General features: G+C 35.1%; 1 protein-coding gene across 3 annotated transcripts in view; it reads left to right on the top strand.

Moving 5' to 3' along the window:
- Positions 1–13,566, top strand: part of PGAP1 (post-GPI attachment to proteins inositol deacylase 1) — a 71,460-nt gene that overhangs the window by 40,648 nt on the left and 17,246 nt on the right. For all 3 annotated transcript variants that reach the window (XM_059928401.1, XM_059928402.1, XM_059928400.1), the window contains 4 exons: positions 1,926–1,972; positions 2,728–2,779; positions 6,511–6,588; positions 9,967–10,042. In XM_059928401.1, coding sequence (XP_059784384.1) covers positions 1,926–1,972; positions 2,728–2,779; positions 6,511–6,588; positions 9,967–10,042 — 253 coding nt within the window. The remainder of the gene's footprint in view (positions 1–1,925; positions 1,973–2,727; positions 2,780–6,510; positions 6,589–9,966; positions 10,043–13,566) is intronic.

Below are 13,566 nucleotides of genomic sequence, written 5' to 3'. Positions count from 1 at the left end.
GCCTGACCCATTCATTATAAAGTTCCTAGTCAGTCTTTCACCTAATGATTTCAGCAGCCATCGAGGACATATTTTTTTACTGTAGATAGATTTTTTTTTTAGATCTATAAATTTTATAATCAAGTAGCATTTTCTTTTCTGTGCACTTCAGGAGTTAGTAAATTCTTTTTTTTTTTTTTTTTTAATTAATTTATTTATTTTTGGATGTGTTGGGTCTTCATTTCTGTGCGAGGGCTTTCTCTAGTTGCGGCAAGCGGGGGCCACTCTTCATCGCGGTGCGCAGGCCTCTCACTATCGCGGGCTCTCTTGTTGCGGAGCACAGGCTCCAGACGCGCAGGCTCAGTAGTTGTGGCTCACGGGCCTAGTTGCTCCGCGGCATTTGGGATCTTCCCAGACCTGGGCTCGAACCCGTGTCCTCTGCATTAGCAGGCAGATTCTCAACCACTGCGCCACCAGCGAAGCCTCAGTAAATTCTGAGTGACTTTTTCTAAGATTTTTAATACAAGTTTTAAAATTAACTGAGTTAGGGGTGTTTACTAGATGACCTGAAATTGTTCTTTTGACACCTTCTAGGTTATAACAACATGGTGTTTTAGGGTGGATTTGAATAATACTTTATTCAGTCTGTTAGTGAATGAATCAGAATTCCCTAGACACCAAAGTAAGTAGTGTGCAATCTTGGCAATTTTCATAATAAGGGCTGTCTTTGAGTTGCAATAGCTTCAAAAACCTATTACAAAAGTGAGTCGGATCTTGAGAGGTTGCTAGATTCTCTTTGTCTAGGCCATGCAGATCCTTTCTGTTGCCTTGCTTTATAATGTCACGTTGTTGTTCTGGTAAACACAGGTAACTGATAAAAGAGTTTACCGAAGTATTTTGCCAGCAGTGGAGAGTAGAGAAATACCACATTGTTTTTGTTTTCTTTCAGCTTGCTTTTCTGAATTCTTGAAAAATATCTTAAAATTTTATTTAAGCTCGATGAGGGCAGAGGGTAGGTCTGCTTGATTCATCATTTTTCTTGAGGGCTTAGCATAATTCCTCGGCCCTGGAATGGACTTTATAAATATTAATTGAATGAAAGGATTGCTATTTTTATTGTCCTGTCTGTATACTAAGGAAAAATGTATGTAGCTGTCTCAGCAGTGTTTCTCATTCTCTTATGCCCTGGTAGGATTTCAGTAGTTGGATCGTTAGATCTTGGAGCATTGCTCTTACTACTTAATTAAAAGTTAGAGTGAAGATCTTGGGTCATACTGCTTTTAAATGACTGCAGCTGAATACATAATATTGTTAAAATACCACAACCATCTCTGCAGCATTCCCAGTCTGCGCTAGTAAAGTAACAACTAGCTTTAGTCTTAAACCCTTGGAATTGTGCTTCAATCCAAGCACATTCTCAGTTGCATAAAAGTTATCTGCCTAGTAATCAAATGAGAACTCAAATGATAAACTAAAAAGCTGTACTTGGATTGTTATTTTTAATTACTTGGCTCTGGAGTTGTTTTTTTTTTTTCTGTTTGTGTGAAAGTCTACCTCTAGTTGTTCACTCTTCTAGTTTTGTTAAAATATAGGTTACTTTCTATGTAAGTACCTAATTAAAGTGTGGACATTGCTGAACTCTAAAAGTGTCGGTTCAGAAATTAAAATTGCTTAACAGTATGCTGTGGAGAGATAACCCATCAGGTCACTCTCTCATACTGCTGCTCCAAGTTACTTGCTTACCTGTCTATGTTGACATTAGATTCTTTGCCTCACCTTGACCTGTTTGACTTTTGAGAACATTTTGAATACATTTCTAAACAATAAGTTGTTATTTTATGTTTCCATTGTGCCTACTGACCCTATCATAAACAGTGAAATGCCTGTTTTATATAATTATTTTCTACAATATTTAGTGTGCTTTATTTTGTGTTATTAATCAATAGGATACAAATAGCTGGATTTTTGGCTGCATAAACAGCACTTCTATGTGGTAAGTGTTTTGAACATAAGGCCCTCTGTTCATTTTTCTCAACATAAGATATACTCAAATCACACTTTCAGAATAGCTTCAGATTTTTTTTGTTAAAGCTTAACAGTTTACTTTTTTCTTTTTAATATAAATTTATTTCTTTATGGCTGTGTTGGGTCTTTGTTGCTGCACGCGGGTTTTCTCTAGTTGCGGCGAGCGGGGGCTACTCTTCGTTGTGGTGCGCCAGCTTCTCATTGTGGTGGCTTCTCTTGTTGTCGAGCACGGGCTCTAGGCACGCAGGCTTCAGTAGTTGTGGCTCGCGGGCTCTAGAGCGCAGGCTCAGTAGTTGTGACACACGGGCTTAGTTGCCCCTCAGCATGTGGGATATTCTGGACCAGGGATCGAACCTGTGTCCCCTGCATTGGCAGGAGGATTCTTAACCACTGTGCCACCAGGAAAGTCCCACTTCAGATATTCTTAAGCTCATTTTGCTACTGAACTAAATTATAGTATTGATTTTAAAATTAAAAATAAAGAAAATTAACATACTAGTAATTTTTGCAAACATTGATAGTTGGTTGCTAGGAAAAACTACGTTTTGTTCCCCAAAGGACTACGTGGATAAAGTGTATTGTGTTAGACCTATTAGACTTGAGTTCATTAGAACTGTCTTTGGTAGGTCTATAGATGGTTTCTTTTTGCTCTGAAGCTTATTTATAATTTATAATACTTTAATATATTTGTCCTTTAATTATATTTTCATATTTATTTCCAAGCCGGCAAGGGGTTGATTTATCATGGAAAGCTGAACTGCTGCCAACAATTAAGGTAAATTATGGATTTAGAATGTTAATATCCAGGTGAAAAAATATTTGGGCATATAGGCATGTACAGTATGGTCTTTGATTAATTCATCTAGGTATTAAATAAACTTGAAATTTGCTAAGATGCATTTTAGAAATATTTTCTCTGGAAATATATTTAATGGAGAATAACATGCAATTCTTTTCTAGCTTTCAGAGGTGAAAACTATAAGTCATCAGTCCTAAATAAAATTAAATCTATATGTTATAGCATCATACTAAGAGGTAGATCAGTTTTTAAGATTCAATTTGAGGGTTTGTTTGGAATGGTCTGTCTTAAAATATTAAGTTGAATATACTCAATTCATTTTGGGGAGGACCTACAGTAGGGAAGTAAGCATCTCAAAAAGACACAAAGCAATTTTCAATTTCAGTATCATCTGTGGTTAAGCACTTCAGTAACTACTTTTATCTAGTACTCCATGGAATTTATTTAATAATTGTTAGTGATTTCCTTAAGCAACTGTGGTAGGTCAGCACATCTTTACAAAAGGCTAATTTGCACACTCACAAAATCTATTGTTGAGAAAATAAAACAGTTCTAAAATTTGATGAAAATATCTGTTCTAAATTTCAAATTGTATTTATTATAACTGATAATCGTATGCCAGAGTTGATAGTTTTTAGTCTTCAAGTAAATCTATACTTTAGAATATATTGTCATAATGAATACTATATTCATAGGGTTGAATGTGAAGTCCTCTGGTTGGTCCCAATCATCTCCCTACTCCAGTTAGTTATTTGTGCTCATGAATGTTTATTTATCTGTATGTGTAGTCAACTCTGTCCTATACCAATGAGAAGAATGATGACAGGATGAATAATTGCAAGTCACGCTTGACTTTGGAATGATTGCAGTTATTTTTTGTGTCACCTTGGTCAGCCTTACTTTGTGCATGTTCATTCATGTGGCTTTGTATTGATAAGACAAATAAGTGATTTGACTCATAACATTTTTAAGGTCTCTCACTAGTTCTATCCTAACTGTCTAGGCAGGAGCAAAGCACAAAAACAGAAGTATTGGGGTATACTTACTGATCAATTATTCATAAGATATATTAAATGTTTCCTTGAATTTCCAGTTTGGATATCCTTTCCAGTCTGTAATTTAAGAGTTAGGAAGAAATAAATCATTAAAAACCCAATAAAATGTTACTTTGCTACTATTTTTTAAAAATTATTTCTTAAATCATAATATCCTTTTTTTTTTTTAAGTCTCAAAGATTTAACAATGTATTCGTCTAGTTCTAGACCCCTGTGTTGTTTTTTCTAAGTGTAAGAAACAGCTGGCTGAGTAGTAGAACAAGTTCTTCCAGCTGCTTTTTTTTTTTTTTAATTTATTTATTGTATTTATTTTATTTTTGGCTGCGTTGGGTCTTCGTTGCTGCGCACGGGCTTTCTCTGGTTGCAGCGAGCGGGGGCTACTCTTCGTTGCAGTGCGTGGGTTTCTCATTGCGGTGGCTTCTCTTTGTTTTGGAGCATGGGTTCTAGGCTCTCGGGCTTCAGTAGTTGTGCATGGGCTTAGTTGCTCCGTGGCATGTGGGATCTTCCCGGACCAGGGCTCGAACCCGTGTCCCCTGCATTGGCAGGCAGATTCTTAACCACTGTGCCACCAGGGAAGCCCCAGCTGCTTACTTTTTATAGTGGATACTAGAAGAAAGTGCCAGGCGGCATTAAAAGCCTACTGGAATTTTGGGAGAAAACTGGAAGAGAAAAGTTAGAAAATGAGGATTATAATACTCTGCTATCTTAAGCATTCTCAGTTGAAAAGGATTATAATCATTAAATGCAAATAAACTTTTCCATTGTAATGAAAATCAAAATTATATATATATGTGTGTTAGCCATTTATAAAAAGCACACAAAATTATTTTGCCATGAAGTTGAAGGGAAAGGAAAGATTGAAGTGAAAAACTCTTGTGAGTTTTATTCATATTTATATCATCTCAACAAAGGTAGTGTAAGATGAGAATCATACCACCTTGGGCACCTCTGCTGACTGAACTGTTAATGAATAGACAGACTCCTCCAGCAAAGCACTTATAAATTCGGTTTAGGGCCTTCACAGCATGAGTCCCATGGAACTTTTCTGTCATGGTACAATGAAGACAGAAACCACAGCAGACCAACAATTGGGTAAGCCCAAATGGACTTATTGCTAAAAAACAAACAAAACAATTAACTTTGAAAAGAAATCTAAGTTAATGAGAAAAATTACCTAGTCACTGTTGTGCCTAAATCATACTTTAGCACCACAGCTTTGCCCTACACACAGCAGCAGAACTTGAAGGGTTTCTGACATCCAAACGCTGGTGTTTGATTTTCTGTGTGTGTTGCTTCAGCATTAAGGTCATTTTACCCTTAAAACACTGAAAAATTTCCAAACTTCATATTAACCTTACCTGTCAGTGTAACAATTTCATGAATATTATCTTCCCAAATCCTACTGACATTATAACTATATGGGAACTTAACTTTATAAGTAAATGTATTTTGACACACTGATATCTTTTTAAAGTATTCTGATCCTAAAAAAAAAAATTCTTGAGGAAAAAAATTATTCTTGAGAATAAATAACAAAAGCTCTCAGTGGATAGCTACACAGAGTAACCATGGTTCTTTCTAATTAATTTACCTTTCATATTGTCTACCACCTGTCTGGTTGGTTTCAGTTGCCTTTAGCTTTGGTTTGTGTGGCTCTTTTAAGGCCCTTTAATTTACACTAGAATACATAAATCTGTTGCAGAGACTTTGCTGAGTAAGTTGAGGTGCAGCCCAGGAGTTTAACAAGCACCCCCAGGTGAATCTGGTCAGGTTGTTTGAGGACCACTCATTGACAGTTCTCTTTAGAACCTCTATCCAACTTGCCCACATTGGTGCTTCAGAAGAACAGTGGAGAGTATTAAGTGAAGAAATTTCTTAATGTACACAGATTGTCACAGCATATAATTACTCACACCCTCGCCACATCTACTGTCAGAAAAAAAAAAAGACTTGAAAACTGTATTTGGTGGCCTGGCTTTTCATCAGGTAGACCAGTCTCCAATCTATTCATTCCTCAAAATATGGACTGTAAGATGTCTTTAGTTTTGATAAAAGAATAGATGCTCATTTGGTGAGGTGCATTATTAGACTTACTGTGTTCATGTCACTTACTGAATAAGTTCCAGGGAATGATGTTCATAACATCATTAGCCAGCAACTGTTTATTACTTGGGCTAGATCAGAATCATTTGAGATTAAGCTGGAATTCTTCCATCATATTGAGCATCCATTCATTCATCAACTATTGAATGCTCTTTGTCATATACTACCAAAATAACTGTAGAAATCATACTGTAACATTATACAAAACAAGTAGACAAATTGTAAGAAACATCAAATCTGGAAATAATTATGTAAAATAATTAAATTTAATGTTAAATGTCATTTATTTTACATGAAGGGATACAGTTCAAGGAATATTTTTGGCAGTCCATATTTACATAATTATTAGAAATTTGACCTTCAGCAGGCTCATTGACCTGAAAATGTAAACATGGGCATTTTATGAAGTACTGAACATAAAGTTTGAAGTCAGTTTTTTCATGACTTACTAGGTAAGAAATAAATGTTCGTAATTTATCTTTCTTTTAACATGCTTTAAGCTCTATATATCCTGAGAAATAAAATCAGCTTTTTTTCATCCTTTTTTAGTCTCTGACGTTAAGACTTCAAGACTATCCATCTTTGTCTCATCTTGTTGTTTATGTACCATCTATTCATGGAAGTAAGGTAACAAATTAAGGCTGTTTTCAGAATGTTTTGGGGATACTCATGCTAAATATTTTAAGTTATTTTTTGATGAATTCTTCAGCTTAGGGCTTATCTGAAACAGTGGCCAGGTTGGTGATCCACCTAAGACTGTTTAAAGCATTAGGATCATCTACTCTAACTTGAACTAAGCAGAATAAATCCAAGTCTCTTTGTTTCAAGTGGGAATTAGTTCTACTTTATCAGTCTTTCAAAATCTGTTAACTATTGAGTACTCTCTTATGTTCAAGACTATGTGCCAGGAATTATAGGAGGCACACAAATGAGAAAGACATGAACCCTGTTCTCAAAACGCTACGTACTGTTGGGTAGGGGGAGAGAAATATATTTGGTGGCCAGGGAAAGGGTGAGAATGAAAGAGTTATCCAAAATGCATAAAACAAATCAGAATATAGCAAATCCATGAAAAGTGTTAAAGGGGGAGATATCTCTGATTGATGAAATCAAAAAAGGCATTATTATGAGGTGATATTTAAAATTGCCTTAAAGGATAGTTAGGGTTTTTATAGGCAGAATGAATATTCTAGACCTGGGATATCTAATATGGGAGCCACTGGCACATGTGGCTATTTAAATTTAAATTAATTAAAATTAAATAAAAGTAAAAATTCAGTTCCTTAGTTGTATTAGCCACATTCCAGATGCTCCATAGTAACATCATTGCAGAAAGTTATAATGAACAGCACTGTTGAGACAAAGAAATAGTAAGATCCAAACATGGACAGTGTAGGGTACGTTTGGAAAATAGTGAATAAGTAAATAGTAGTTTTAAAAGGATGGCTACCATGGGTAGAATAGTAGTGGAAGAAAAGCCTGGAAAAGGAGTTAATGGCCATATTCTGGAGGGCCTTGATTGGAAGATTCAGGACTTTATAGAATTCAGGAGTCAGTAGGGAACTGAAAGATTTTTCACCGTAGTAGTAATGGGATCAGAGCTATTTATTTTGGAAAATGCATCTATTTATGGTATAGGATAGATTAGAAAAAGAGAGAACAGGCACCTCATATAGGATTATGAAGGCTTGTACTAGTGAAGTGGGAGTAGAAATAAAAGGATGGTGATTTTTGAGACAAGTAGGCAGGGAAAGAAGAAGATAGAGGTAAAAGACCCTCTACTCCCCTTTCCACATTTCACCCAGCAAACTTACCCTTCAAGATCTAGCCTAAGTGTCCCTTGTTTTCCTTTTCTAGACTACTCCAGTAACCTCTTACTTATTGCCAGGATACTTTGTTTATAACTTCTTTGAGGAATATATTATATCGAATTATAATTTATTTGTTTACGTCTTTATTGCCATCACCATAGTATGAATTCATTCAGAGTAAGGACCAGATAGGTTTTACTCTACTTTGCATCCTCAACCTTTAGTGACTACCACATAAATGCTCAAAAAAGTGTTCCTTGAATGAGAAAGTTAATGAGATTTGGGGCCAATACCATAGGAAAATTTAAAGGAAAAAAGAAAAGGGGATGTAGTTAGGAGAAGTCTCAAGGATTGAGTCTCACGAGTACCTTATAATGGATTCATTGTTTTGTTTTGCTTAGCTCAAGTGAGAGGTAATTCAACATCTTCAATACTAAAAGCTCTCTTTAAGGGTTTTTCTTTCAGGTAAGTTGGTTTTGAATGAATTTAACATCTTCCCAAACTTGCAAAGGGCTTCCTTGGTTATTCCAAGAAATTAATGAGCGTTTCGCAAATAGCCGGTCTTAGTGGCCTAATAAATACTTAATGTGTCTTAACGCTCTTTGGAAAGTAACACTGCTGACTCTCGTGTTGCATACCCAATCTCACAAGGATGGTAACTTAGGCCTTTCATAATTTCTATGTGTCTGTTAATAGCTCATCATCAGAAGGATACATATATTTAAATAGGCAGTTCAAAATTTTCTTGAGTCAACTAATCATCTTAATATAGTTTTCCAAATGTAAATATGGAATTACTTGCATTTTTTGATGACGGAAAACAAAATAATTAAGTCCATTAGAAATTTACTTACCTTGTGTATTTCAGAGACAGACTCTTGAATTCTTTCTTTTTTGGGTAAGGGTTTATTCCATAAAGAAATGGCCAAATTTTTAAAGCAATAATAAAAGTTGTATTATTTTAAATACCTGTTAAAGTGATTTAAAATCGCTTCCCTGTCTCAGGCAATGGCTCACCCAAAGATACTTGTAAAAATAGAATGAATTATCCTGTTGAATAAATGATTTCTCTATAACAGCTGTTTTCTATAGTGAAAATATCTGACAGTGTTCTTTGCCTTCTAATTAAAGAGGGAAAAATAAAAGCAGAGCCCCTTAGTTTTTTTCTTTTATTCCCTCGTGTGTGTACATTCTAATAGCGTTTTCCCTCATCTGTTTTTCATTTTCAGAAACAGTCAGAACTCCACCCAAGAGGCAAACAACATAACACAGCTTAAAATACAATCCAAGGTGTAGTTACTGGAAAAGCCTAGGATAGACCCCACTGACTTTCCACTTATTGTAGACAGCAAACTACTTGCTAGCTACAGTTAGGCATCAGATTAATTACTTCCTCAGCTCATATAAATAGATCAGAGTAATTTGGTTGGATTGTGGAAATGATTTTAATGAAACTGTTCTTATTGTAGACAGCTGAGAACAAAGTTCGTTATGCCACTGTAGAAATGTTATTAGATAAGAAATGTCATTACAGAAATTGCAGTGATGCAGATGTCACATTTTAGGTTCATTTGTTTTGAGATAGTGTTTTTTTTTCTTTGTACATAGTGAATCTCTTTTCCATTTATTATAATCTCTGTTTAGCCTGAAATAATCTTACATGAATAACATTAGCCATCTGTAGATGAATGGCAGTGTGTCTCCAAAAGCCTTTTGTAGTCTAATTAGACTGCTGAAACATACTAAATATGCAATTTTTTGAAAAGATGTAACAAAATCACATTTCCTTTTGAGTATGAAAGAATTCAGAGATATATTACCTAAATTCTTAATTAATCTTGAGTTAATCTTGGCTCTTAATGCTTTGATCCATCGTTTATGGTCCCTCTTCTATAAACACCTAAAACTAGCTGCAAGAAAACTTTGCTGTACATCTGCTCTTATAGAAATGACCCTCTAATAATTTATCTATTAAGTTAAGCTGTGTCACCAAATTCTCTTACCTTAGCATCTCTCCTTGAGGAATTCATGCCCCCTAAATATAACCAGGGTTAGGGTGTGATAGATAATAGATAATACCTTCTTCAAAACTGAAGTTTATAGATTTTTGTTTTCTACTCAAATATCAAGTGAAGATATTTTACTATAAATTTAATTCTATTTTTTCCTAATAAATCAATGTTTTATATTCCAGTTTGTTGTAGATTGTGAATTCTTTAAAAAAGAGACAAGAGCCATACAGCTTCCTGTAACTCATCTTTTTTCCTTTGGTAAGTACTTTGATTTTGGAAATCTTAAGAATTGCTTTTATTTTTAAGAGTGCTGATTTATTTTGCCAGTTAGTTGCAATAATGCAGAGCCCTGTAACATTGTGTTTTTGTGTATTTCAAGTGTAGTTCTTAGAATAACCACGTGATATGGCTCAGTGGTTTGATTTTTAACTGGGCCAGCAATCATTTTCTGAGAAATGAACTTTATTTTTTTTATAGACTTTATTTATTTATTTAAATATTTATTATTTATTTATTTCATTTATTTTTGGCCACGTTGGGTCTTAGTTGCAGCAGGCAGGATCTTCGTTGAGGCATGCAGGATCTTTCGTTGCGGCGCCCAGGCTCTTCGTTGTGGTACACGGTCTTCTCTCTAGTTATGGCGTGTGGGTTTTCTTTCTCTAGTTGTGGTGTGCAGGCTCCAGGGCGCGTGGGCTCTGTAGCTGTGGCGTGCGGGTTCCAGAGCGTGTGGGCTCTGTAGATTGCGGCATGTGTGCTCTCCAGTTGAGGCACGCAAGCTCAGCAGTTGTGGTGCGCGGGCTTAGTTGCCCCACGGCATGTGGGATCTTAGTTCCCTGACCAGGGATCGAACCCGCATCCCCTGCATTGTAAGGCAGATTCTTTAGACCTGGACCATGAGAGAAGTCCCAGAAATGAACTTTAAAATAAACTTATCCATGATCATATACATTTGCAGGTAATTGTTTGTGTGTATGTGTTTTCACATGAATTTATACTACATATAGGCCCTTTTTATAAAAGGTTTATTCTAAGATATAAATTACTACCTGCCGTCTGAAGGTTTCAAGATTGCTCTAAATATTTCCCATTTTTTTTGTTGTGATAACATACACATAACTAAATATTCCTTTAAATTTTATTTTGAAACAATTTTAGACTTACAGAAAAATCACAGAAAGAGTAGAGTTCCCATATAGCTCTCATTCACCTTAACATAAAGAATAAAACTGTCAAAACTAAGAAATTAACACTGGTACAATACTGTTAACTACAGTTTTATTTGGTTTTCATTGGATTTTCCACCAGTGTTCTCCAGGTTCCCATATTGCATTTAGTTGTCATGTCTCCCTAGTTTCCTCTGATCTTTGATAGTTCCTCAGTCTTCCTTTGAGTTTTATAACTTTGAGGCCCTTGAAGAGTACTGGTCAGTTATTTTGTAGAATATCTCTCTATTTGGCTTTGTCTAATGTTTTCTTATAATTAGATTCAGGTTACGCATTTTGGGCAAGAATATCACAGGAGCAATGTGAACTTCTCAGTGTATCATATCAGAGGATACATGATGTCACTACGTCTAATTACTAGTGATGTGGACCTTGATCACTTCTTGGTTAATGTGTTATCTGCCAGGTTTCTCCAGTAAAGTTACTGCTTTTCTTTTCTCTTTGTGATTAATAAATATCTTGGGGGAGATACTTTGAGACTGTGTTAAGTATCCTGTTTTTCTTCAAAATAACCCACTAATTTTATCATCCATTGGTTTATCTAGTCTGAAGCAATTATTACTGGCATTCTATAATTATTGGAATTCTTCCTAAGGGAAAGTTGTCCCTTTTCCCCCATTTATTCAGTTTTTATTTATGTCACTATGGACTTATGGATATTTATTTTATTTATTTGGTTATAATGCAATACTATGGTTACTTTTTTTTTTTGCTTAAGTTGCTCCAGCTTTGGATGTTGGGAGCTCTTTTTAAGTTGGCTCTTGTGCTCTTTTGGCATGCCCAATTTTTTCAATATTTTTCTTTTGTATTCCATTCGTGAAAAGAATCTGTTACTTGCGAGAGGAAACTTCCTTTAAGATTTTTATCCCTCCCCCACCTTTTTTTTTTTTTTTTGGTTGAAGAATACACAGAACAATACAGAAATGACAACTCTAAACCACCTACCTCATTAAAAATAGCAAGCTTATAAAATAAGAGATCTACCCTCCCTAGGTCAAATTTTTGTAATTGTGACTCCATGATTACACATACCATATTCAGTTCCATGTTCATAGAGGCAAATTCTCCTTGTTTTAATTTATGCTCAGCTAAACTGATTAATACTGTATAATGATAGGAAACTGGTTTCCTGGACATAATGGATATAGGTGCTTCTGGAATATGCTAAGAAATTTTAAAGTTAATATATTAAAAGAAAATTGGGTCTTGATTTCTTCAGGTGAAAAAATGAAATTTTTATTGTTGCTAAAATATACTCTGACAATAGTATGTAACTGATGTCCACCAATACTTTTGATATCTTAGATTTAATAATAAATTAAGACTTGGACTCTTTTAAAAGTGAGAACATTCAGGGAAATTTATGCTTTGATTACTGGTGAATGTCTCACATTTTAAATTATAACACATTCGAACACTTGTGGCTTATTTGTTGATGTTAAACAATCTTCCAAATGGGCCTATCAACATTTTAATAATAATGTTCTTTCTAAAATCTTCAAGGTGTGAGTCAGGCTAAAAAAAAAATTTTTTTTAATTAGTAAAGTGTTCAGCTTCTGATTTCCCTTTTGCCATAGTGAAAAGCAAAATTTTAAATTATTTCTTACCTCCTGTTAGAATTTTTTAAACACCCAAAAGTTAGACCATCTTACTTGTGAAGAAGGGTACCACAGTGAATGGTATTTTAAATTAGATTAAGTAGAATGTGAAGTATACTTCATATTTACTAGTTTTTCTCCTATTGTTCATTTTGAGTTGCCTTAAATTCAGTGCTGTATTTTAAAATATTGGTTACACTAGGTACTCATTAAAATGGTTTGTAGTTGAATGAGTAAGTTAGCATTGTGTTTCAAAAGTGATTTATTAATCACAGATTAATGGTACACCCTGTATTTAGCGAATTTGTTTACATGTTGATAAAATATCCTGTCTTTTTTTTCTTAACTCCAAGTATACATCCTATAATATAGTTATGATAATGCAACATTATGAAAAAACTAGTTATGTGTTTTAACTGGTGCTAAATGTGACTGACAGAATCTTAACATCATACAGTATTTATTTTTTAATTAATAGAATTTCAGTGATATACTTGGTAAAATATTTCAAGCCTTTTCTGTCTATTGCACAGTGGTGGTTTGTCTTATTGTTTTCTCTTTTCAAAGAAGCATCTGAACACTTGCATTTGCATATTCTTTTTTTGTAAATTACTTAATTTTAACATCTATTTTTCAATTATTTATTTATTTATTTATTTATTTATTTGTTTTTGGCTGTGTTGGGTCTTCGTTTTTGTGCGAGGGCTTTCTCTAGTTGCGGCAAGCGGGGGCCACTCTTCTTCGCGGTGCGCAGGCCTCTCACTATCGCAGCCTCTCCTGTTGCGGGGCACAGGCTCCAGACACGCAGGCTCAGTAGTTGTGGCCCACGGGCCTAGTTGCTCCGCGGCATGTGGGATCCTCCCAGACCATGGCTCGAAGCCGTGTCCCCTGCATTGGCAGGCAGATTCTCAACCACTGCACCACCATGGAAGCCCCGCATTTGCATATTCTTATCCAAAGG

The sequence above is a fragment of the Balaenoptera ricei genome, chromosome 7 (assembly GCF_028023285.1).
Source record: "Balaenoptera ricei isolate mBalRic1 chromosome 7, mBalRic1.hap2, whole genome shotgun sequence".
NCBI classification, from domain to species: Eukaryota; Metazoa; Chordata; class Mammalia; order Artiodactyla; family Balaenopteridae; genus Balaenoptera; species Balaenoptera ricei.
Note: the sequence above shows the minus strand (reverse complement) of the source record. Positions and strands in the feature narration are given on the sequence as shown.